Here is a 26,869-nt window from a genome sequence, read left to right as displayed (position 1 = left end):
GGGAGTGATTCTCTGGATGAAGTGATTCTAGGGTTAAAAGTGATTCTCTAAAATAAAATATATAGAGGAAGTGATTCTCTGCGGGAAGTGAATCAGGAGAAGCTGTTTTTTTCAACTCCCCAACTTCTAGTTTATTTCAGAGAATCACTCTCACGGATTTCACTCAGGGAGCTAAAAGTTGAAAGCTGTTGTTTGGCAGAGCTCCCCTGATTCCAACCGGGAAGCTGCTTTGGGAGCTCTGCCAAATAGGCTCTCAGTCATTTTACTACTCTTTTTGCTATTCCTTATCCTTCTTTGGGATCCATTCATCAGGATACCAAAAATAGTCAAAGCATTTTAGTCATCAGATTGCCATCAAACAGCAGATGTTTCTTCTACTCCCATCGTTGCACTATTTATCATCAGCCTCCTATCGTTTGTGTTCTCTGTGCTCTCGCCCCCATTCAGCCTCCTCCACCATCTTTGTCAGCCTTACACTGCCCCCCCCCCACTAACATCACAGGTTTACCACTTAGGCATTCACTGTCCCCAAAGGTTTCATATTAAATCTTAGAGCTTTGCCTTGTGCGTGGGCTTTTGCTACCTTCGTGAGCTTTGTCTCCCTGAAACTTACCTCTGATTCGTGTTAGTCCTTTGGGCCTTACCGCCTTCGCAGGCTTCGCCTTGGTCTTTGGGGCTTCATCTTGGCCCTTAGGGCTTTGCATTGGCTTCGTCATGGTCCTCTTGCATCCGGTATCTTCTAGGTTTTGCTAGAATCTTGAGTTAGTCCTGAATATTACATATGTTTTCCATATGTTTTCTGCTAGAATTTTGAGTTGGTCTTGAATGTTGCCTATCCTCCCGAACAACTCTAGAAGGGTTTGAGCATATTTCTCGAGGCATAAGTCAAAAACATTTTTATCATTTAAAGAGTGAAAGATTATGATTGCAATACAAACCGAAGAAAAGTTGTCTTGCTATATACTCCCGTTGTCGAGTAGTTGTCATTTAAGAATATGTATGATCAAACTTTTAAAACTTTGACAATTAATATAAGTAAAAGGTAATAAGGTTTGTCACATAGAAATGATTCAAGTAGATTTGTCAAATTAGTACATTTTCAAAAAACAAATTAGTAACATATGATAAAAAAGTACTAGTTAAAGATGTATATTGTAGACCATGTCAATATTAAAAAGGACTCATCACAGGCGTAGAAGCGCTCACGATGGGATATTATGTGGCGCTACTCAGAAAAAGATTGTTAAGGACAAAAATGTCCAATGAACCCATTCCAAATATACAATAACATGCCCAAATGGAAATGATGATGTATTTTTTTCATTTGCTTTGAAATGATGTATCTGAAGCTTGTCGCTCGATATTGTTTCACTATATAACTTACCATAACAAGTCGTCACAACCTTACAGGTTTAGGGAGCTACAATGAAATTTACTCATGGTGCAATAACCGTACATTGCTACAAAAGAATGTTTACAAAAGTAGCCCACCCCACAAAACTGATGGAGAATGCCACCATCCCCGTCTGCAATTTTCAAGCCATCATCAAACATATCTCCCAACTCGCAATCCTGCTAATTCCTATGTACACTCGGCAACATGAACAAAACATGAGCAATTGTCTCTTTACAGTTTACATTAGCAAAGGAAAACTCTGAAATCAACGATCGCCTCGGAAGAGCACTTGAGGTGGTGGTACCATGTGTATCCTCCGTTGTCATCAATTAGGTAACAACGTCCGAAAGGCCCTCCTCGCTTTCTTGTAGAAGGCGATGTGGTTGAACTCAAAATGTTGAAAAGATGTTGTACATTGGTTTATCTGCACAGCACCGAAAATGCAGCATTAAGAAATGAAGTGGTGTTTGAAGACATTATAGAAGCAACTGTTATCACTGGTTACTCAAAACTTGCCCAGGGAGATATATTACTGTTTGCTACGGAACACAAGACCAAACAGTTTTGTAACCCCTACAGTCTTCTCTTTTAGGGTAAGCGGGAGGGAAATGCCCTACCAGGAACTTATTAATTAAAATAAGGTCTATATGCCAGGGAGTTTAGTGCCGCTTGCTCCAAAAATAATACTAGCATTCAATGCAAATAACAAATTTTCCCAAAAAGAAATAACAAATTATTACTTGTGATTCCCAAGGTATTTCATGTATCCATATTAAGATGTAGCCATATTACTAATTAGCTCCACTCAGGTGACAAATATGATAGATGCTTTATCTACATCCAGTGTAAGAACAATCAATGTCATATTGGGTTCCTTTTCTTTCTTATTCTTTTATTGGATGACCAAATGTCATAGTAGATATTTGACAGCAAAGAGTATATAAGTGGTGCAGAAATTTCATCGCTACATCAAGAATGCATATGCATGGAACTACATGGGGCATCAACTTAATCACATAAGCATGAAACTAAAAAGTAGGTACATGAAACTCACGAGATAAGACGCAACTCAAAAGGCAGTCTAGTTGAATCTGGATATAGCACTCTTTAGCTCCCATGTTTTGCAGCACCTGTTGATCTGCGAATGCGATTTTTAGCAGATGCTGCATTAGTGAACCTGAACCAGTGTTGAGCCAGTAAATCTCCTACGACGATGGATCTGTTGCATTAGTCTCTAAGAAATGAGCAACAGCAGAGTAGAGCTGCAGTTCTTCGAATGGCTTCGACACATATCCATCCATTCCACAGTGCATACATCCTTCAAAAGTCGCTTGGATTACATCTGCCGTCATGGCTAATATTGGTACATGCCAATTGGCCTTATTTCTGTAACTCTCAGCTGATAATTCACCTGTCTGGATCATATCATTGATCTTTTTCTCTACAGCGCGGATTAATCTAGTAGCCTCAAACCTGCAATTGAAGGCGTGAATTGTTAATTTTAGTACTAGAGTGCATCTACAAGTGATCAAAGTGAAAATAATCACTTCTCATAACCCAAAGGTAAAGTATGTGTAAAGAGGAACATAAGCATGCAAGGCTACAGGGATTTTTTAACAAAGTGACTGAATGTGGAAAACAGAGAGATTATCCCCAACGAGCCTCCAATTCCTTATAATACAAGATGTATACATTTAACATGTTTCATTCGTTGAGCACCAAAAAGTAACTCTAGCTTAAGAAGATAATATCTAAAATAAAAACGTATTTCCATGTGAACCCATGTAAGACATCCAAAGAGAGATTTCTGCATTAAGGTATTGGAATCTTATAATACACCCACACCAAACACATAAAATAGAAATATTTCATTAGTTACTTCTTGGAAAAAGGAAGGTTACCCGTCCATCTCAGGCATCTGAACATCCATAAAGCAAGCATCAAATGTGTGAGGCGGCTTGAGCATATCAATTGCGTCAATTCCACTTTCCACACAGGTTACTATAGCTCCATATTTCTTCAAAGCACCTGCTGCAACTTTACGATTTACTGCATTATCATCCACAACCAGAATCTGTTTTCCTGTTAGCACACTTCGAAGAACCAAAGACTGATCTCTACTGTTCTGCCTTGTAACCCCAATACCTAATGCTTTACGAAGACAAGCAGCAATAGTACTAAGACGGAGAGGTTTCCTTATGCAATCACCATATCCTGTCAACCTCAAATAGTCAGACTCAGAAGGGCTTATTGAGCTTCCCAGAAGAAAAATCTTCGGCATGGCTTGGGAAGACTTGTGTGTGCCCTTTAGTCGAAGATCCACAAGACTACGATAAAGTGCCATACCTGAACCCTCACCCCAAACATCTTTATCAACAAAGACCAAGTTCGGACTGCTTTTGATGCTCAACATGTAAAAAATCAATGGCAACAACAGCAAGTAAGCCAGATGCAGTGATACAAAAAAGAAATGCACAGCTGTTTCACTATGTTTGTCCCCTTTCCCTTAGTTGATTAGAAATTGTAAAACTTTCTTTGGGAGTTATCCAAAGAAATGCACCCAATCAATTCACAAAGCTGGAGCAATGCAACAGCAACTAACAACAACAAAGCTAGAGCAATGCCATGTGGTAAAATGATTGAAGCTTATGAAACACAAGCCATGTTACATTGACTTAAAGTTTTGAACCAATTAACAAGTACAAGCTGTAGAAATAAATCAAATATTGTAAGCTACACAAGAAAGGAAATGAACCTTGAGTTGCAGGCTTCCAGCAAAGAAGAAAATGCAGATTCAGATGTAGCAGCAAGATCACACCATATTCCAAGTCTTCGCACATGGTACATTGTAATCTCAGCACGGGCACATCTTCCATCAATAATAAGTGCCCTCATTCCTTGAAAGTCCGATGGAGTAGGTTCAGAATGATACCTTTTAATATCCCCAGGACTTCTTCTATTCTCCTTGAAAATGGCAGTAAAAGAAAATGTACTACCAACTCCAGGTTTACTCGTAAACCCTATTTCTCCGCCCATTAATTCAACCAAACATTTCGTAATACTCAAGCCAATTCCAGTTCCACCATATGTCCGTGAGGTGGAACTATCAGCTTGCATGAAAGGTGTAAAAATGCGCGTTTGAGCATCCTTTGTTATCCCTATGCCAGTGTCTTCAACTGTGACCACTAAGTTAATTGCATCCATTGCATCATTTGAAAATTTGAACATCCTAAAATTCTCCAAGGATTTCCAGTTATCTGCAACTTCAAGTCCACTTAGCGTGTTACATGGCATTGTGTTGTCAGGATTATCCGTAACTTCTCTGTTTTGAGCAGAAATATCATCAAACACAATTTTTGTCCTCTTCAGTTCCTCAACCAAATGCACTTGAATGAAGATATGGCCCCGTTCAGTAAACTATATTTACAGGCAACCCCATTAAAATGGAGACAAATCAGATCATTCCTAGGTTACATAAATGGAAAGGATGTACAAAGCAACTGTTTCATTAGGTCAGGAAATCATAGTCGATATCATTGTTGCTACTGTTGTAGTTGAGAATCATCGCAGTATAATTCTGTAAGGGAAGGTCAAGTAAAACAACTCACAATAATAAGCTTATCGTAAATTATCATGTTTCCTAGAGTTTAAGATGGTAGTAGAAGTTAAGTGGTGGGGTTAGCCAAACACGGATATCACTTGGCAGTAAGATGAAACATGGAAGCTACCCAAGATTTGAAACTAACCTTCATAGAATTCCCCACAAGATTTGTAATGATTTGCCGAAATCGCCATGGATCCCCAGTTAGAACATCAGGAACTTGATCAGATACAAGCACGGCCAACTACCTCAAAAAAAAATTATATATTGTTTCAGGTCCCATGGCATTAAAACAATCTTCAGAGTTAAGTCAACAGATACCACCTTTTAAATTAGGTCTCACCTCTATGCCTTTTGCCTGTGATTTTTCAGAGAACAGAGATACCACATTGTCAAGAATATCACGAACATCAAAAGGCACTGTTTCCAACTCAATTCTACCTGACTCTATCTTAGCCAGATCAAGGACTTCATTTATTAAGTTTATCAGTGCCTTTCCACTTTCTTGAGCTGTAACTACAAAATCCTGCTGAGTTGTATCAAGTTCAGTGTCCATTAGCATCTGCAACATACCTGATTCAGGATGAAATTCTCTTTCAAAACTCACTTAACAATGTCTTTTGCGAAAATGTAATCGCAAAAAAATATAATGTGATAAGAAACAAAAAGAGATCTCAGAAGGACAAACCTAGAACACCATTCATTGGAGTTCTAATCTCATGGGAAACAGTTGCTAGAAACTGCAAGGGAAGCAATATCTTCTCAGCTGACAACAAGAGAAAAGAAACAACACACAGGATATAACAAACTAAAGCATATGACAAGGACACTGGAAGAGGTGGAAGGAACCTGAGACTTTGCAACATCCGCAGCTTCAGCTCGCCCTTTTAGTTCTAGCATTGCTCTATAATTATCTTCAGCCTCTTCAAGAGAGTTCAATGTAGCATAAATTATTTGTCCAACAAGCAAAACAATTATAGCTACTGCCATCGATATTGTTATTGCAGACCATGGCAATGGAGGTTCATGTTTGAATCTGAAATAAATATGTGAAATAGAAAGCATTAAGCGCATCTGAAGAACAAGAAAGCACTAAGCGCATCTGAAGAACAAAAGTATTGTATGAACTCTACTCACACTAAGATTAGTACCTGCAATGCATTTCATGTTTGCGTGTCGGGTCTCCAAAATCGATGTAACTTCTATGCAGATCACCGGATGCAGTAAAATCAGAACCATACATGTTTATAGGAGAGGTACGATTTGTGGTGTCATATAACTTAACAAGTATCTTTTGTTTGCTAGCAAGTTGCTCTAGGAGTTTATCCACCAGAGAAGGAACATCAAATGAAGCACCAAGATAACTGTCAAATGTCAATAACAACAATGAAGTCAAAGTGTCCTTAAAATAATGTTAAAGTTTAACTTGAAACTTTGGAAACAGATTTTACCCCAATGTAGCATGAATACGCTCCTCTGGTGTTGCATTTGGAGGAAGATCATATTTATAGACGGTGAATGTAAGCACCACACCAAGATGGTTAGATTTTAGAAGCTTAAAGGGGGATGTTAAAGCCCCTTTACCTGTTGCCCGGGAACGCAATATATTATCATGATCTTCCTGAAATCAAGGTTGTTCTGTTAGGAAACAGATCAGAGATCACAGCTTGGTAATTAATTAATTGGCAGAGAGAGACTGACAGACAGAGAGCACAAATCAACAAAAAAGTAAAAGCTTATGTAGGTTCTCTAGCCTTCTACAATGTATGGCTACCATTTGCTTTGGTACCAATAGGTAAGTCACCAGAACAAAAATAAAAAGGCATTTGCTAAGAAATTCTAAAAATTGCACCAAGGGTCAGCTTTGAGCCCTTATCTTTTTGCTTTGGTGATGGATGAGGTCACAAGGGATATACAAGGTGATATCCCATGGTGTATGCTCTTTGCAGATGATGTGGTGCTAGTCGACGATAGTCGGACGGGGGTAAATGGAAAGTTAGAGCTGTGGAGACAGACCTTGGAGTCGAAGGGTTTTAGGCTTAGTAGAACTAAAACTGAGTACATGAGGTGCGATTTTAGTACTACTAGGCACGAGGAGGATGAGGTTTGCCTTGACGGGCAGGTGATACCTCATAAGGATACCTTTCGATATTTGGGGTCGATGCTGCAGAAGGATGGTGAAATCGATGAAGATGTGAGCCATCGAATCAAAGCCGGATGGATGAAGTGGCGCCAAGCTTCCGGCGTCCTCTGCGACAAGAGAGTACCACAGAAGCTAAAAGGCAGGTTCTATAGGTCGGCAATTAGACCTGCGATGTTGTATGGCACAGAGTGTTGGCCAACTAAAAGGCAACATGTCCAACGGTTGAGTGTAGCGGAGATGCGCATGTTGAGATGGATGTGTGACCACACAAGAAAGGATCGGGTTCGGAATGATGACATACGTGATAGAGTTGGTGTAGCACCAATTGAAGAGAAGCTTGTCCAACATCGTTTGAGATGGTTTGGGCATATACAACGCAGGCCCTCAGAAGCGCCTGTACATAGCGGAAGAATAAAGCGTGCGGATAATGTCAAGAGAGGTCGAGGTAGACCAAACTTGACATGGGAGGAGTCTGTAAAGAGGGATCTGAAAGACTGGAATATCACCAAAGAACTAGCCATGGATAGGGGTGCGTGGAAGTTAGCTATCCACGTGCCAGAGCCATGACTAGACTTGCAAGATCTTATGGGTTTCATCTCTAGCCTACCCCAACTTGTTTGGGACTGAAAGACTTTGTTGTTGTTGTTGTTGTTGTTGTTAGTTGACAAGTGTGACGAACCAACATTATTTACTGCGATAGCATATCTGAAATGAATTACTTTTTTTTGCGAGGACTGAAGTGAATACTTAAGTTCCATAAGGCAAGAGTACACATTGACAAACAAAATGATGACCTCCTGCGTGGATTGCCCTATGATAAAAAACACGCATAATTTAAAAGAAAAGGATAGAGTTTTGGATTTTCTTAAGTATTTAAAAATTAGCAAGCACATTTTTTTAAGAACAGAAGTTCAGTGGGAATAGATCAAACAAGATAAAATATTTACAGATATATGACCTCACCTTCCCAGACATCATATCTACAGATATAATGTGCTTCACAGTTTCCTGAGAGAAAATAACAGGTGCATACTCATCTTGAATTGGAGATGGTTCAAGCTTTTCAGGATTATAATCATGAACATGGGACTGATCTCCAGCTTCCATCTTCTTAATCTTCCATCCATGTTGTTGCTCAAACCGCTCCCTTTCACTGTGTAATACCTTCAATGCATAGGCGACACCGCTCATCAATGGCCTTTCAAATGTTGTCCTTGCTGTGAAATCCTCAAATGTTTTCTGTCAAGTGTCAACAATAGCAAAAGTTTTGATTATTAAAAATAGTATAATTATTTTATCAGGATGAAAAATAACATGATTTTTTCCCGGCAAACAATAGCTACATTAGTAAACACTAGATCCAGTTCCAAACTACATACTACTGTTTCAGGAACTTGCTCACGGTTCGTGAGGAAACATTTCCACCTCATCCCTATTAATTGCTTAGAGATATGGATATACAATTAATAGGGGTAAAACCTGTCAAGAAACAGAGTATTAATTTCTTTACCGTTCTACATACTTAGAGCTCAGATAACAAGTAAATTGGAACTGGCAATTGTGTGCTATCTCCAGATTTTACCGACAGCAAGTTTCTAGTTTTTGCTGCCTCACAATTAGAAATAGTTGAAGATGCTGCTTGGAAGGTAGAGATTGCTAATGAAGTGGTGAGGTTACATGACTTGCTATATTCTATTGTTTGCTCCAATTAAAAATCCTTGGCTCTGCTTGCAATGACAGCAATTAAGCTGGCTCCCTAAGGAATCTATCTACTTGAAATTTTATGTTCCCTTGATGACTAGGGTGCGGCATCAATGGGCATTGTAATATTCAGGAGGGGAAATGCAATATAATTAGAAGCAGACTTGGATATTACTTCATTCAAGTTATTATACTAACCTGAAAGTTATATTGAGCAAATATTCAATCTCAATATAAAGAGACTTGAAAACTATTCTAGAAGTTTCCTAAAAAAACTATTCTGGAAGCTAGTGTTTTAATGGTACTAAGCAGGAGCTGAACTAAGGGCACTTTGACTCCACTATACATCATATTATGTAAATTTCCCTTTGAGCTGTTCTAAAATCCACAATTTCACTGTTACTATATGACACCAGTATTGAAAGTTTGTTTATTCACCGCAGGTATTTAGAAGGCAACTTGAAATGGAAGAAGGGTACCTGATCAATAGCAGAAGGATTCTTCCCATGGTGAAAAGTTGAGACTAAAATAGCCAAAGCATGCACATGGTTCATGCTTACATTAAACTGATCCTGTAGCATCCTAGCTCTCTCATCACACATGTTAGCAAGGTTCTCAATTCTCCTAACAACAACATCTGCATACATGCTTGAAAATATGCACATGGAGCTAAAAAGACCAAGTACGACACCAATAAGTAGGGCTCTCTTCGACCACTTTCGACTTATTTTAGCGCTTGGTATCTGGAGAAGTTTCTCATCCTGACACAGCTTGTTTGACTGCTTCCCCCTTTTGCATATGGTTCGAACTATTGAAATTACAATGGTCCCAAACAAAGCAGACAGATAGAACATCCGTGTGTGATTGGAACTCGACACAATATTCTGATCCACATTCAGGCCTTTTATTCCAGCATATAAGTCACATTCACCCAGCTAGATACAATGGAAACAAAAACGAAATCAAAACAACTTTGTAATAGTTGAAGGTTAACATGATCATGCAACAACAATTAATATCTAATAAACACATAACCACGTGCCAAACTAATATTTACTTAAACAATATGGTAGACTCAATTTCTTTAATGATAAATCAGAAACTATTGTTGCAGATAATTTAACAGCTGTAGTAGAGTGTCGTGACATAAACAATGAAACTAGGTAGTTGGTACAAGTAAATTATGTGGAGAAGTGAATTATGAAGAAACTAGATATATTGAACACATTTGAAATATTTATAGTACCGAGAAATCCATAGAACAATATGTTTACATGTAACAAATTGAAGTTCAGATGATTCATGAATACATCACAGCGATCAGTTCAACTACATCCAGTTCCACGGATGCTTTATATTGCAAGTTTATACTGCACTGCAAAAGCTGCACCTAATTTGCCACTTCACCAAGTTCATACAGGAGGAGAGAAAACAATACACTCACATTGCATTGTGTGATAGGAGAACTTTGTTTTATGATATTTTGCAAGAACTTATTTTCCAATAGCGCAGGTGTGTGACTGTTTCTGTCATACTTATCTTGAACTGTGCAGAATTCTTGAAGAATTACATCCTTCAACCAATTTTGCTTTCCACCAGATGCCTTATCTCCAATACAAAGAGTATCTGAGATACAAGGCAAGTAGCTGACTTGATTTGCCATGCATTCTCTCTACATCATAATAGCAAACAAATAGTTAAAAGGGACAGTGAGGAACGCATACTAACAAGAAATTTGTCCATGATGAAGTGACTGATTTTGGAAACATTATCTATAAAATTATCAGTCGGACTAGCAGATACAAGTATTTGATGGGCAAATTAAGGATTTGACACTCCATTCAGGTGCATGTTCTGCTGTTCTGTAAGTATTTTGCTGGTTTGTGAATATTGACTAGAATGATCTGTCCTGACATCAACAAGAGCAAACAACTATATTGGAATGGGCCCCTCGCATTTCAATCACCTCTTATATCTGGCCCTTCTGTCATGTTTACCATAAATTCCAAATTTCTGATAGTAATAGTATGTGAAATGATTTCGAACTGAGAATCCCTATGACACCAAATTTGACTAGAAAAATGATTTCGAAAAGGTCATGTAACATGGAGAGTTGTGGCCACCAAGGCTAAAACGAACAGAATACATGATCATATCCTCGAATGTGACAAAACTGAATGCAGCTAACTGTTTTAGAACCAGGCGGCACCTAGGTGTTAGGCGCCACCGTGCTGCCTAGCGCCAAATCACCGCTGCCCACTAATCAGCGATGAAACGCTAGGTGGGAGCCTAGCGATTTTAGAAACATTGGCAGCTACATGAAAAGCTCTTAACTACATTCTTCCCAAAAAAAAAAAAGAAAAGAAAAGAAAAGAAAAGTGAGCCACACTGCTGTCCGCACAAGCAAATACGTTAATAAACATACAGCTGATCCCACCAATGACGATCATTACGCACAAATGCCCGCAATGAAAGAGTAAGTACTTAGTAATGAACATGTCTGCAAAAGCTCCCAGACTATTCCATCCAATCTGAACAGCATAAATCTACACGACGACAGGAGATTCATCAAGTTGGCAATAAACAAGCAAGTACCTCGGAAGATGAGAGGATGGACACCAACTCCTGTAGTTGACTCCTGCTGAGGTTGAACTGCCCCGCCACCGCCTCCTCTTCAGCAACACGGCCACAACCCAACCTCCCACATCCGCCAATTGCCCATACCACCAAGAGGCATACGAAGAAGCCGGCCACCGCCCCGGCACCGGCATGCGCCGCCTTCCCTCGCCGGCAGCCGCCACCGCATTCCCCTGCCCCGTCCGGCGCCATCCGAAACCCACCTCACCGAAACCAGCAAAGCCAACGAAAACGTTGAAGAAACACCACCTCCAAGCACAAAAACCCAAGTGCTGTAGCAATTCAGACTCTACAACGTTGGATTCTGACAGCAACAGAGCACGCCGCTCCCCGATTCCGGGTTGGATATGCTCCCAAGAGCCACGAGAACGAGCACAAGAAACCCCAGCAGCCGCAGGAAGAGGCCATCAAGAACCTGCCTTGCCGCCGGGAAGCAAGTGAGCTCAGGATTTCAGAGAGGCCACGGGAATCTCATCACAGGCCACTCGAACAGCCAGCTCCAAGAGATTGATGGGTTTCTTGATTGGTTTCTTGCTCGGGTGAGGGCGTGTGGGAGTCCTTGCACCTGCACGCCAAGAACCAATCCAAGAACGGAGGAGTTTGTTGTGGTGGGGCGAATAATAGCTCCCTCTGGCAGTCGCACGCCGGGAAGTCGGGGACCGGTGATCCAATAACCCACTCCAACTTCAAGCCGCCCAAGCAAGTTGCAGGGGAGTTGTTGCTGTTGGTTTCTTGCCCGGGTTGGAGGTGTGGGGGTGGGTGATGGGAGGGGAAAGGGTGAAGGAGGAGCTGCAAACGAAGGCAGGGGGGGTGGCTGGTGAGAGAGGGTGGTACAGGAGTAGTGAGCAACCACTAGAAAACTGGAATGAAACGGGAGAGGAAAGATACGAGAGAGAGAGAGACCACAACACGCAGGCAGCTTCCTCTCTTCCTCTGCTGCCGTAGCTGCTTTTGATTCTTTCCCGGCTCTCTTCGTCTCTTTCCTGGTGTTTTTGCTGTGGGTGCAGGAGCACTGGAGCTGGAGGGAGATGGGGCCAAGCCCGGGAGGGGGTGGGCTGGGGTAGGGTGGGAGGTGGAATTTTTTGATGTGGAGAAGGGGTTCAAGGTGCACATCATCATCCCATCATCCTGTGGGCCCACGTAGCTACAACATTGGTCATTGGTGGTGACATGGTTTAGGATTTTTTATTTTCCCTTCTTTCTGTCTTTGCTTGCAAGACAAACCTAGGAATAAAGGCACGTAAATTGCGTGATTGTATATCCAGAAATTCGGGCCCTTTGCGCCTTATATTTAGTTAGGTTTTCAGACTATACTGGTTTATTTCATCAAATTGCACAAAACTATATCTACTAGCAACTATATACGTGTTTCATATACGTAGAATAAATTTATGATATAGCAATTCGAAAAAATAAAAGAATATAGTATAACAAAAGAGATATTTACATATACGAAATTTATAATATGATCATGTAATTTCAAAATGATGAGAATGGTGAGTACCTGGATATGAGGGTGTAGCGGACCGTGTCTTCCAGAGTTTGCCATCTGTAGCAACGATATGAAAAGGATCAAGATGCTTACTAATTTGTGAGGAGATAAAAACAGTTCTCGTATAGTATCTTAGTATAAAGATAGCGCGATGGATGCGATATATGTGGTAGACGGCAATGGAGGCAACATGCGAACGACGACACACCCTCTCTAGAAAGCTGGTATTGTAGACGAAATACGGGAGATAACGTACCCTCTAGAAAAACCCGACGTTGTAGATGAGATATGGGAGGCGGCACACCCTCTTGAGAAACCCAATGATAAATATATGGAAGGAAAATATTGGATGGCTAGATATGGTAAACAAATAATAAGAGATTGGATGTATTTTTGGAAGGAGGAATATGATTCAACTTTATATGATGACTATTTGATCAACTTATACATTTTATAGGAGTATAGATATAGATATATATAGATATACAGGGAAAAAAATACATGACTACACTTGTTTGCACCATATACTACCTTCATTATCAAATAAATATCATTTTAAAAATTTAATTTTGTTCTTAAATAGATATCGTTTTAGGTTTTTAAGATAGTATTTTACTAAAGTGTCAATATTAAAGGCTATTGAAAAGTGAAATTTTAATTTAATAACTATGGTGGATTAGTAGCTTACGTGTACTCGATTAAATGTTAAAAAATCGAGAGATAAATATATCATACATGAAAAAATCTATTGTAATTTTATCCTATATGTCAAAGGTTAAAACGATATATTAAAAAGAACAGAGGTGAATTGTACATACTTTGCACAATTTTTTAAAAAAAGCTATATTTTTTCTGCACGGATCTTTATTGTAGCCGTTAGCTAACAAGATGGACCCGCATATCCAGACTCTAAATAGGAAAATGAAATGTATGCGATTTTCTTTTCTAGTGTAGGTAATTCTATTTGAGACTGACGTGAGAATTGAGTCATGCATCACGCAAAAGTACGTCAAGCGTAGAACATCAAACGGTGGGCAGCTACACGCGTCAGTGTTACATCGTTTTCCATCGCATTATTGCTTCGACCAAATTGTTTGTTCCATTTAATAACTTAAAACAGTACTCCTGTAACATTTTCTATATCATCTAAAAACTCTGAAACTTTTCCCTTTCTCTTTTTATTTTCTGAGATACGACGATTGGGAATGCTTCTGAATCATCTGGTGAAATGCTTTATGGAAATCGCTAGCCTTGGAGCATTGAACATTTGGATCATGCACAACAACATGGTGTTCAACCAGGCCCAGCCCAAACTTTTAAGACTGCCAAAGAACATTCCGAAAGAATTATGGTTATCCATAGTACAAGATCTTGTATATCCCTCTCAGAACAAAAAATGGCTAAACATTTTTGTGAAGTTCTTTTTCTTTTCTTTTTTTCTGGTACCCATACATACTTTTACAGTTAATACATACTGTATATGCAGTAGGGTTTCTTTCCTATTTCCATTCACAAAATGTCTCACGGAAATCGAGCCCGTGCCTACTGGAATTTTTGCTATATTCTTTTAACTGACATTATTGTCCTCTGTTTTTTTTTTCTTTTGATATCTATTGGCCTCTGTGATACTTGCAATTAAAGTGTGATTTAAATATGGCTGTAGTACAAACTTTGCTTATTTGGCAAACACGGAGACTGCAAAGGGTTGGTGAAGTTTGACCTGTGATGGTCAGCCTTTATTAGTAAAAAGAGTATTTGCTATATAGCCCAAAAATATTTTGGCTAATTTATACTTTGTACTGTCTTCCATCATAAATCCTTTTTTTTTTTTAAAGTGGCAAGAGCTCTGTCATTCATTATAGTAGAAAAGAAATAAAAAGAGTCTAAGCCGAAGAAAAGCTCTCAACGGTGGTAAGCGATTACAAGAGAAGAACGAAAAGGAAAGAAAAAAAGAGCAGGAACAAAGGGCCAGAGCAATGAAGAAGCTACAGCAAATAAACTAATAAGGCGACAGAATGGTTCTCAACTTGGCCGCAGCATCCTCCTTTGTCAGATGGGAAATCTGCAAAAGTCGAAAGTTCTTATTTTGGAAAATTCGTCGGTTTCTTTATCATAAATCTTGTTTGTCGCTACCTAAAACAAGAAATTAAAAAAAACACTGCCCGATTCATTGTATGGTACCGTGTCGTCTTTTCTCTCAAGGTTCAATGTATTTTCACGTCGTTCCTTTTTAAAAAGAAAACAAAGACCCCACGAGGTTGTTCAGAATATTTATGATACTGGTATCCTTCTGTCTACGATCAACAATAGTTAAATTACTTTTAGGCCCTAAGTATGCATCCTAGGGCTTAATGTTACAACCCAAAATATTATAATATACTTGCATACTGGTGACACTGTTACAACCCAAAATATTATAAACTACTTGCCTAGTAGCGACGCTATTGCACTATCTAATGGAACGATTACTTTCTGTTAGCAAACCAACCATCCTGAATACTCTCTTTTATGTTTTGTAATGTAATTTAGAAACAGTGATTATTGAAGCATTATCACGATGTTTTGCCCCTTAGCATCAATGTCATTGTCTACAATCGTGGTGGTCCCTTGGATCACTGTACATCCTATGCTCCCAGCGTTTTTTCTCCAAAGAGCTACAACTTCTCTCTTCTTCTCCAGCTGAGACATGTGAGCTCCATGACGCCGCCAAGTTCAGGCTGGGTGTGGGGCGGCGGACGGGCACAGTGATGGGTCCAGGCGTTTGGAACAAAGGGGAGGACAGAGAGAGATGGAGGATAAATAGGACAGTAAAGTGTATTTTGCGGTGTTTTCGTCAATTGATCGGTAGTCTCCAAAATATAATATATGCAAGCTTTTGCGATGGCACATTTTTTAACATTTATTTTTTTTCCCAAAGTCGAGAGAGATGGAGGATAAATTGGATCGTCCAGTGTATTTTGTGGTGTTTTCAGTCAATTGATCGGTAGTAAATGTGCAGTGTGGCCAGCTTGAAAATAAATATTCCAGACAAAAAACAATCGCGTGATCACTCTTTGGGTCATGTTCTGATCGTTCCTTTTGTCTCAGATGGTGTCTGATTTCTCACACATATCCACTCGTTGCCTTATGTTATGAAAATCATTTATCTTAGACGATGTCTAATTTCGCAGCCTCTTGGAGCATCTCTAGCGTCGCCAATACACACGTCAACAAAACAACCGATTTTTCATCTCCAGCAGACTAGCCAATGTGGCCAGCATCGCTATTCAGCTCCTCTTGCACTCCAAACTTGACGTGTCTCCCTCCCACGCCATCCTCCAACCGCCAAAATTGAACACCATTCCATCCTCCACGCTGCTGCCAAATCTGTCGAGTCCGAGCTCAAATCAACCTAGCCCAAGCCACGAGAAGAGAAGAGGGAGGCCTCGCGAAGCTTCCCCGCTAGATTCACCGCTTTTCCCCATCGGATTTCGCGAGCTACCACTGTCTTCCCCAATACTGATGAGTCATTTGGCTAACTTGTCATCGAACCGCAGTCTCCAAGCTCCCCTATTCAATTTGAGCCCACTGTGAGCATTACAGAGTCCTCGTCGATCTTTAGCGTGTGCTCATTCCGCCTTGGCCTAACGTTGGCCTGGCCTTCCTCAGGAGGCATGTTCTATCACGCCATTGCTCACGCCACTGACCGAGCTCCAGTCGGACCCACCTGATCGGAACACTCCAAATGGGTTCACACATGCATGTGGAAGCTTGTGGTGCCACCAGCTCGGCGTCCCGACGCCAAATCTGTCGTCATCTTGTGCATCTTCTTCCTCTGTTCTCCACTGCTTCACGTGAGGTAGGAGCGGCGAACAACATTGGCAGGCCCTGGTCCCACCTTCCAAGAGAGCAGCTAGCTGAGTCTTGGTGCAAAGTGTTTAGTATATTTTATGAAAATATAGGAAAGCAGAATATGGATAGTCCGTTGGAATGCGAAGAGATATGGAAGGAGATCTTTTTAGATAGCTATCAATATGAAGATATGAAATGTGCAATTTAGTTAGTATGCTAGAGATACTATGGAAGGTTTATGTTTAACGGTGCCAAAACTGTTTTTACAGCTGATCTAGGATAGACTACAATATCCCACTCTGCATGTTGGTAGGATTGTTTCTGTTGGTGGTTCGTCAGTGTGGTGGTTTACAATTTCCTAGCACATATCATTCGCATATTCTATCTTCAGATGCTTTCCTTGATCACCTCATGTTGTTCGTCTTCCACCATGGGATCAGAAGTATCTCTATAGTGGACTGGCTTCCTGTACCAGCTTGGTTTAAAGTTACTCCAGTCATGCACTATCAACTATTAGTAAAGTTAATTATAAAAATACTTTTCAGTCATCACTTAGTTAGAAGGTGAGTTTTGCAAATATATCATGTCTATGTATCAAGCTGAGACTTTAGAGTATGCCACTTTTTTTCTATAATATATATGTATTTGTAATTGTCAATGATGGGTGAATCGTCGATCTTATGAATTTATAGAATATAAAAGATGCTTCAAGTAGATAAATCATATGAATACACATTGAGATTTTTAAACAGTTTCAGATCTCTTTTTGGATAATAACTCTACATCTTGTTTGTCTTGTATTGATATGAGCTTGTATAAGGGGTGCGTGGCTAGCCTAAATGTATCTAAACCCTAGTTGGCGATTTCCTTGATCAAGTTGCGGTGTCTTCTGGCTTGTGTGACTTCTAAAGACTTGTAGACAACTGTAATGACCTGTCCTCTATAGGAGGCTCAGGCTTCGTATATATATGGAGTGTTGTACGTCCTTTGAAATCTTCATTCTCATTTTTAAGATAAACTTTTCTATTTATGGGATACCCTTGGTGCTTATAGATAGTTTTCTTTCATCTAGGGATCTCCTTCCCGGAGATAGAGATACGGTCTGATAATTGCGGGAAACCTTGGGGTGACTGGATATGGTAGTTATCCTGTAGTCATCGTCAAGCCCCCAACAGTACATAAAATCACTACTAGAGAAAATATTTATGCAGACGGTTCAAAAACCTCGTGTGGGACGCTTTTTCGAACCATATGTGAAAAAATGTATGTACAACTTAGATTTATACAGACAGTTTTTGAACCGCCTGTACAAAAGATTTATACAGTTGGCTCATAATTGGAGTTGTCTGTACTATGAGAATATCACAGACGACTCAAAGTTTTGAGCTGTCTGTGAACTAAGAACAATGCCGACGGCTCCCATTTCGAGTTGACTGAGAATATGGTACAATACAGACAGCTCTAGTTTCGAGCTATCTGTGAACTTGGAATAGTATATATGGCTCTCATTTTGAGTCGTCTGTACATTCATTTATACAGTACTAAATTTATATACTATTGAATGTAAATTGACAACAGATCATCCACTAGATCATACACACAATAGATTGAACATCTTTATTCAATGTCACAAAGTCATACGCGTATCATACAAAGTCTATGAAACTAACTAAGTCATAAACAAAAGTAAAATATCAATATTACAAAGACTCACAATATCTGCAGCCTTTACCACCTCATATGGAGGCTTCACAGCTCACTTGACCTCCAAATTTGTCATTTTCATTCAAAGCAAAGCAAATCATTCTTCATTCTTCATTCTTGAGTTAACCCTGTGCCTGACAATATATAAAGCAATAAATTAACTTTAGACACTAAATTAATAGGAATTAATGAGTTTATTTGCTTCATTTTCTATATCATTAGCCATAAATGTATAATAAATCAATAAACTGGAAGATGTAACCATTTTCAATATATTAAACTGAACAGCTTCTGTTGAGATTACAAACCTTAGCTCCTAAAATTGTCACGATCATGAAATTCTCCGCTCTCTTTTATGATCTCCGCATGTATGAAATAGATGAGCCATTTTTTAATATACATGAGATTGTCCTTCTCAAGAATATTTGTAAGAAATTTATATATCCGTAGAAGAAAATTAAAATAGTTAGGCACAACAATAAAAAATGCATTTTAATATACTATAATTACACTAATCGGCGGATATACTTGTGACTAGAGCGAATGATTTGCATCATATAATAGGCAACATAGTACCCATATAGGTTGATGCCCTACGGCTACTTGTGACACTGTAGAAAGTTGTACACTGTAAATTTAGTTCTATGGAATACATATTATAATGGTAAATTTATGTGTGATGGAGGAATTATTACCAAAAACTTATATTGGTGGGTCCCTGAGGGCTTATCTCTCCGTACAAGCCCACTCATCGAAATGTACATTGCGAACACCCTTATCAACAAATTTGTCAGAACCGAATACCTCTCTGTGTCGTACTTCCTGGGGTCAAATTATATGAAATGTTGATTGTGTGTATAGATACAAACTAGCAGCAATGGTCTTAGTAGTTGTACGATAGAAGAATAAGATCATTCGATCCATAGAGAACAACCATGGTCTCCGCAATATATTTCTCGACCTCCCCTAGAGACCAAGAGATTGTTGACCCACATACGACCTGTGGGTCGAGGAATCCAATTCTCGTATTCTCTCTCCAGACTTCTTGAATCATATATCTACACATAAGAGTAATGTAGATGAATGAGCGAGATGGGTTATTAAACATAGACTATGATTAATAACACTTACAATGTCTAAAATCTCTTTAGATCTATGTCCAGTATGTCACGACGGTAGAGGAGGAATAAATCCTCGAAGGTCATGAGGAAGGTTTCAGCTGGTTTCAGGAAATGTTGCCGCTGGTACTTGGCACTGAAACCATGAGGAGAAAGATGTTTCTCCTCATGGATCCTCTTCATGTATAGGTCGTGCAGAATCAAACTTTCTCAGCCCAATTGCTCTAACACTTTCTTGCTCAGTAACGGCTGGCCTGCCACATAGGTGGTTGATAGAGGTTCTTCTTCTAACTCCTTGCTCTTGTCCAACTGTTTGTTGGCTCTGCGCTTTCTGGGAGGTGCCATTTTGGTGGACTACTGGCCATATTTGCTGGATAATTGTTGTTGTTCATGTGGTGCAGAAGGAGATTTGACCTTTGGTGGAGCACGATAAAAAAAGAAGTTGCTGCCGTCGTGTACTGGAGACAGAGGCTGTGAAGGCAGTGGAGGGACAACTAGTGTTATGAACTTCTTCGGCCACTGGATAAAGGGGTGGACGGCCTCCCCAAGGGTCCTGACGTCATCCTCTGTCGAATAGGAAGTGGGAGGGACATGCAATTCCTATATACCATGTCCACTGACACCCTAGCGTAACCAAGCTATAGCGGGATTTTATGAATCATCTGTTCTTCGCCACATGGGAACGCCTCGTGCCAACCTCAATGATGTTATCAGAGCCAACAGTGGTGGGTAGTATGAGCTTGCACTCGGTGGCCACCTCTATATCATCGAGGGGGTATCTCTCGCTAAGGACCTCTTTTGGAATGTCGTCCAAAGGAAAGTCAACTTCAAATATGCCGACAGGGAAGTCGTGTTAATTGAGCATGTTATCTGGAGCGCTAAGTTGCGCAAATGCGCAGCTACTCTGGTGCCGAGCCGATAGAGATTCAAGTGTCATGGCTACATCCTGCTACCTGAAAGCCCGTACTCGCTCCTCAACCCATTGTTCCATCCTTTCTTCAAGCATATCCATCTTTTCTTTCATCCTTGCTTCAACCTCAGCGACAATCTCCATTCTCATTTGTTCACGCTCGGCTGCTTCACGCTCAGCTTTGTTTCTTCTTCGGCTCCTATATGAATTGGCATCGTCAGGGAATCCCAGCTTTCATGGAATGGAAACACCTATGCCACGCGTGCAACCCTGGTGCTCTTCGTTTTCTAGAGCTAAGGTTAGTGTGTCTTTTTCTGAGATGGCTAGAATGATCCTTGAGTGGATTCTTTCGAAAGTTGCAAGATCCTTTGAGCCACTTGCTCGGTTTCTAGCTTCGTGAAGGTGATGAAACCATCAGACGAGCATACTACTCTTTCTCGAAACCAGTTCTAGGCCCGGCTCTCTAGGATATTGGAAAATAGTGTGGAGCAGTTCTCCCGAGCTGCCTACTCGTCCTCCTTTGCAGCGTGTACCCACCAGTGTCGAGCATGTGGGGGTGCGTGTTTCATGACTAGCGTGCCTTGTTAGCCTGACTCTACTGCCGTAATTCCTTAGAGTGCACCTCGCAACAAACTCTGTCCATTAATCTGCCAACTGCCCATAAGAAATATTATTTGGGACAAGATCCTACTTCACATATAGATTATACATCTCGCTCTTGAAGGTCTGCCACGCATTGTTCATCTTGGCTATTGCATATCTTTCCACGGTCTCCAAAGATTATCCTTCAAGGAAGTCAAATTGGGTTTTAATTGTTTCCCATAAAAAAATTTTGTCGCTCTACGATGCGACCTTCCAGTTTAGGTAAGTTATTCTGACCCTTTGTTTTTCCAAGTGAGACGCATGCTCTACGAAATACCGACTGAGCTTGCTGAGACTTTGTTGGCACACGTTCCTCATTGATGTGAGTTATGGTGTAGTGACTCATGAGAATTTGGTTTTTCTCTCGGCCACCTCGCTTTCGCTTCTGCGTCGTAGCTATGACAGGAACAAGTACTAAAATAGAAAACCAGCATATAGAAAACCAGCATTTGAATCATTTCATGGACACAACATATAGACAAACTGAACCAAAAGAACATGTACCAAAAAAAGATTCAGCAACAGGATTGGGAACTGGTCTCATTCATGGTGATTATTGTGCTGATATATTGCACATATTTCAATGGTCAATATATTGCATTACAAGTATTTGTGAATTTTTCTGCCTAGGGTTTGTACTTTGTCATTGCAAGTATTTGTGATTTCTTCTATAAGATATTTATATTTATTTCTATACAGGATCAAGTAATTGGTGTACTTGATCAGGAACTATCTACTTTGGGTAATACACATTTTGCTAATTATCAGTTAGCTCAAGCTAGTTTCAAAGAAGAACAGCAAGGGAAGTATCATGTTGTATCTTAATAGATGAACGATAACTCATATTTGATGTGGACTGCAAGAACTGAAATTGACCGACTGACTAATATTATAACAAAAATCATTAATTACAGTATTCATTCCAACACTTCTATTCATCAAAACATAAACTGAACATAAAATGTATTGACCATTGAAATATATGCAAGTTACATAAGGAAAACTCATGTATAGCACAGAGCAATACATATACTAAAACCAACAAATCAATAGTTTCCTATGCCACACACATCAGCATGCCTAAATTCTAATGTTCAAATGATCTAGAAAAAGATAAATCAGACCATACCTAGTCGGTGCCAGCCAATCAGGACGATCTAGAAAAAGATAAATCAGACCATACACAGTTCAACTACATTCTGAAGTAGCTTCATACTCCAGAAAATATTACAAGAAAAATTAGCTTTGTAGGGTATACAATGGAATACATTATGTTGTCTGCTTCAAATTGCACAACTATGACTTGGTCATCTTGCCAACCAGCCAATATTGTCATTTGTTGAACTATTATTACTGAATCGCGCTGCCAACTAGTTGTTGAAGCTACGGTTGTGCTGTTTTGTGATCCAAGTCTCCGTACAGCCTGGATTCTCTCTGCGTGTTGCAAGATCTTTAAACATATTGTGCACCTCTTGACCATTATAGTGTCTTGGATATAAATCACTCTCCCTCGTTGCATCGAATTGCTCCTTCATACTGTGGCACATGTGATACTTGTTAAGAAACCTACTGTGCCACATGAACACCGTTTTGTGTGAGTGGGGTAGCCACATACTCTAAGCAATGAGGTACCATCTAAGCAATGAGGGCACGCCGTGTCTTCTTGTTTACTCTAGCACGAAAGGTTACGTAGCACAGGCAAATCATTGATCATGTAGAATAACAAGGCACGTAGTGTGAAGTTCTCTCTTCTGTACGCATCCTATACGTGTTCCATTCGTTCCACAATATTTTTAGATCTTCCACCAATGGTCTTAGGTATACATTAATATAATTCTCAGGTTGTTTTGAGCCTTGGATAAGAAGTGGCATCATTAAGTACTTTCGCTTCGTACATAGCCAAGGAGGTAGGTGGTAAATATTGAGAACAACTGGTCAAGTGTTGTGCCTGCTGCTCATCTTCCCAAAAAGATTCATCCCGTCCGTGCTCAAAACAAACCTTATATTCCTTAGTTCTGCACTAAAGTCATCGAAGATCGTATTGATGTTTCTCCACTGGGGAGAATCGGTAGGGTGTCTTAGCTTTCCATCTTACTTTCGGCCTTCTGAGTGTCAGCACAACAATTTGGCCTCTTTTTGATTCGCAAATAACACTTAAGAGGCAGAATTGTAGGCAGATCCTACACCACTTTAGCAGGAATTCCTTTCTTCACCTTGTTGTCTGATTGACTCTTACGCTTGTATCGTGATGCTTTACCCACTGGATATGAATGCAAGTCTAATAGATCTTTACGGTAGACTATACAGTCGTTCAAACATGCATGTATCCTTTCTACATCCATCCCCAATGGACAAAGAACCTACTTTGCTTTGTATGTGCTTTTGGGCAACTCGTTTCCTTCTGGAAGCATGTTCGATACGAGTTCTAATAGCGCTATGAAACTCTAGTCTAACCAACCATCACTTGATTTCAATTTAAGCAGTAAGGCAACTTTGTGTATTCCGGTTTGCATCCAGGGAACAACGGTTTCTCCAAATCCTCAATCAAGCACATGAATTTTTTAAAGTCTCTCTGAGCACTCAAGTTCACATTTGCATCGTACAACATCTGATCCAGCCTTTCTTCGTCGTCTGCACCACCACAATCATCATCATCTGCACCAAATTCATTGTCATCTTCTCTTCTTACGTCAACTTTGGGTTCTTCGATGATACCAACGTCTTCATGTAACATGCTCTGCTCTTCACCATGTTTGGTCCAACACGTATAGTCAAGTTTGAAGGCTCTAATAATCAAGTGTGTTTTGATATGTAGAGTTTCCTTCTGTCTAATAAAGGATTTCTCATTTCTACAATCACAACAAGGACAATATTTAAATTAAACACCCTTCTCCAAATGATCCTCCTTAGCAGCTACCAAAAAAGCCGTCACACCATTAAGGTCCTTGATTCATACGAGAATCATACATCCAGCCATGATCCATCTAAAATGTATGAAGTAAAATAATTTCAAATTAACCTAATAAAAGAGAGCAACCAACTTTTCATCAAAAAATGGAGCTACCATGCATGCATGCATGAATGAACCATAAAAATGATAATTAATTCAAAAAAATTAATAATTACCATTATATTATATACATGTATTCCTAAAAATAAGGGCTGACATTAATTCAAAACTTATCATCAAATACTGATAATTTTATGTCTATATACTAAAAATCTAAAATTTATCTACAACACTTGATTAAAGCTGGCCATTTATACTAACACATAATTAAATCTTGATCTATAATTTGAGCGGCATATATAACTAGAACAGTTAATATATTCTAGATCATCGTGAAAAAAATCTAAATCTAGATGTAGATATAGTTGATCTCACAAGACAAAATTAGAACATAAATCTACATCTTCTACATCATCTAATGAATAGAACAATACTATGTCATCATGAAAAAAAATCTAGATCTAGATCTTGATCTAGCTAGCTCTCAAAACCACATCTAGACCATCTAAATCAAATTAGAACATAATGCTTACCTTGGAGTAACAAATGTCAATGATTCTTCAAGTTTTGACTAAAATCTAACAATTTTTTGGCCAAAATTGTCAGCATCTACCTCCAAAAGTTGTGTACTATTCTTCACTATTCTTCTTTGATCTAGAGGTATGGGATGATGTAGTATTTTAACATTACAGACGGCTTCATATTTAGAGCTATTTGTATTAAAGTGTCCCACCTCCCCCGGCCATTTTCTCATATGGCTCGTATGTGGAGTCATCTGTATTAATTTTACGAACGGTTCCTATTTGGAGCCGTCTGTGATATTTGTTTTATTACAGACGGCTCCAAATACGAGCCGTCTATATTAAATGGGAACTATCTATAATAAAACTGTCCCACCACCTCTGAGCATGCCTCGACATCATTATAGATGGTTTTTTTAGCAGTCTGTGATAATCTTTGCACAGGTAGCTTCATAGAATCGTCTAAATAGGGGTGTCCGACTAAATCATTTCTGTAGTAGTGAATAAGGTTTTAACGGATCAAGTACATGGTTAGCAAAGATATGCATTTTGTCCGACCGTATCATCAAGTAACACTCGCGTTTCCAATTAGGATGATGCATCTAACTAGGTTATCTGGCTTCTCATATCATCTACTCGGAATTCTAAATACCTCTGGGTTCTCGAGCGAGTCCTCGAGAAGATGTTCCATCTGAGTAGGTTTTCTACTTAGCCCATAAAAAATCATCCCATCCTCACGAGAGAAAACTTATCATTGGTTGGGTTCAAAAGTTGGATCATTACAGTAGAGATTTTGAGTAGTGGTGAGAAATCTTTTACCCAGCAAGAAATCATAATTATAGTGGGAAAATGTGCGCTCTAGGTGGTGTGGTATGTCAAGCTCCTCAGGCCAACACTCCAACTGCTTCGCATGTGCCGGACATTAAATGCGATGTGATGGTAAAGCAGGAGATTGTGGCCTCAAGTTATGCCACGACGTCAGTCAAAGATAAGTCCCCGAGCACCTCCTCCTATATAAAAGCAGAGGGGATCCCAGTTACTAACGTCATTGTTTGATTTTTGTCATCCTATTCATGCTCATCGCACCTTTGCCTCCATAACCCAAAAAACCCTCGTCCTTGAATCCCTCCGCCGCCATGGGTTGAAAGAAAATCAAGAAGGAGAGCCTCAACACCAATGAGATGGCAAGCGTGATTCTAGCTTGGAAGGAGTTCAAAATCACGGAGGAGGCTCTGATCAAGGCCGAGATCGATGAGGTGATCCCTCCTTGGGCTCTAATCCCCTACTCACCAGCGGTGGGGAAGATGATCCCGAGCTCGGACACCACTTGAATGGTGATGTTCCTCGACTTCTTCCGCTGTGGATTCCGCTTCCCCCCTCTTCCAACTTTCTCCATGAGGTTCTTCACTTCTATGGTGTGGAGCTCATCCACCTCAACCCCAACTGTTAGAACCTAAGTCCCCAGACAAGGAAGGCCTTCGATCTAGAGGGGAAGTCGAAGGCTTCGAAGTGCGACACATATTAGAGGGTGAGATGATCTTAATTCCTCTGTCACCTCAGTTACAGTGCTAGCCTATTTATAGCCCGTACTTAACCACTCCATACTAGGGTTTACAGTTTCACCCCCAACTGCCATATTCTCGGCATATTTTGGGGTATTATGGTACCATCAAGTACATCTGCATATTTATAACTATACCATGAGTGGCTCCACTGGCTTCGACGCCCACCAGGCACCTTCGTCCAGCCTCGGAGCTGCACCTGAGTCACCCTTCGGTCTTCACCCGAAGGTTCGCCAGGATATTCGCCTATTCTGATCCCTGGTGCCGCGGGTCGACCTTTGGGCTCTGATCGAAGGCCCGCAGAGCCTTCGCCTATGCTGACAGTTGGCATTGCGGATCGACCTTCAGCCTCCGACCGAAGGCCCGCTAAAGCCTTCGCCTGCACTTCCTGAAACACAACTGCAATATTCATCAGTGCTCAGCCACCGACGGACTTCGACTAGCCATCTAAAGGGGTACGGGAGATCATCCCCCAACAGTAACCCCCTACAGATAAGGTTCATCTCCGAAGGGCCGAGCCTATAAATTGGATGATGTAGCTCAACGCCACTCCCTTCGGCCCATCAAAGGCCCCCGGGGGCTAGTTTAACTTTTTAGCAGA

General features: G+C 40.1%; 1 protein-coding gene across 7 annotated transcripts; it reads right to left on the bottom strand.

Annotated features, from left to right (window-relative positions):
• Window positions 1-1,293: 1,293 nt before the first annotated feature.
• On the bottom strand, window positions 1,294-12,533 carry LOC133907030 (probable histidine kinase 5). 7 transcript variants are annotated; one of them, XM_062349008.1, is made up of 15 exons: window positions 11,437-12,532; window positions 10,286-10,513; window positions 9,321-9,776; window positions 8,104-8,379; window positions 6,449-6,618; window positions 6,149-6,361; window positions 5,847-6,033; window positions 5,686-5,737; window positions 5,341-5,570; window positions 5,143-5,241; window positions 4,152-4,813; window positions 3,743-3,792; window positions 3,298-3,610; window positions 2,451-2,869; window positions 1,294-1,820 (listed from the first exon to the last, which is right to left on the bottom strand). In XM_062349008.1, the coding sequence occupies exons 1-14, from the start codon at window positions 11,668-11,670 to the stop codon at window positions 2,602-2,604; spliced, it is 3,438 nt and encodes a 1,145-aa protein (XP_062204992.1). In that variant the 5' UTR covers window positions 11,671-12,532; the 3' UTR covers window positions 1,294-1,820; window positions 2,451-2,601. The 7 variants fall into 7 exon arrangements, with proteins under 7 accessions (XP_062204992.1, XP_062204993.1, XP_062204990.1 ...); XM_062349009.1 differs by having other exon boundaries at window positions 3,743-3,789; XM_062349006.1 differs by having other exon boundaries at window positions 3,298-3,792; window positions 11,437-12,267; window positions 12,382-12,532.
• Between the last annotated feature and the right edge of the window lie 14,336 nt (window positions 12,534-26,869).

The sequence above is a fragment of the Phragmites australis genome, chromosome 24, assembly GCF_958298935.1.
Source record: "Phragmites australis chromosome 24, lpPhrAust1.1, whole genome shotgun sequence".
Classification (NCBI taxonomy): Eukaryota; Viridiplantae; Streptophyta; class Magnoliopsida; order Poales; family Poaceae; genus Phragmites; species Phragmites australis.
Note: the sequence above shows the minus strand (reverse complement) of the source record. Positions and strands in the feature narration are given on the sequence as shown.

Excerpts from the sequence above, each read along its gene's own strand:
- LOC133907030 (XM_062349006.1), bottom strand. The coding sequence starts at position 11,670 with ATGGCGCCGGACGGGGCAGGGGAATGCGGTGGCGGCTGCCGGCGAGGG. Across the intron at positions 6,034-6,148 it reads AAACATGAAATGCATTGCAG|ATTCAAACATGAACCTCCAT; the intron begins GTACTAATCTTA and ends TATTTATTTCAG. Across the intron at positions 5,738-5,846 it reads CGGATGTTGCAAAGTCTCAG|TTTCTAGCAACTGTTTCCCA; the intron begins GTTCCTTCCACC and ends CTTCCCTTGCAG.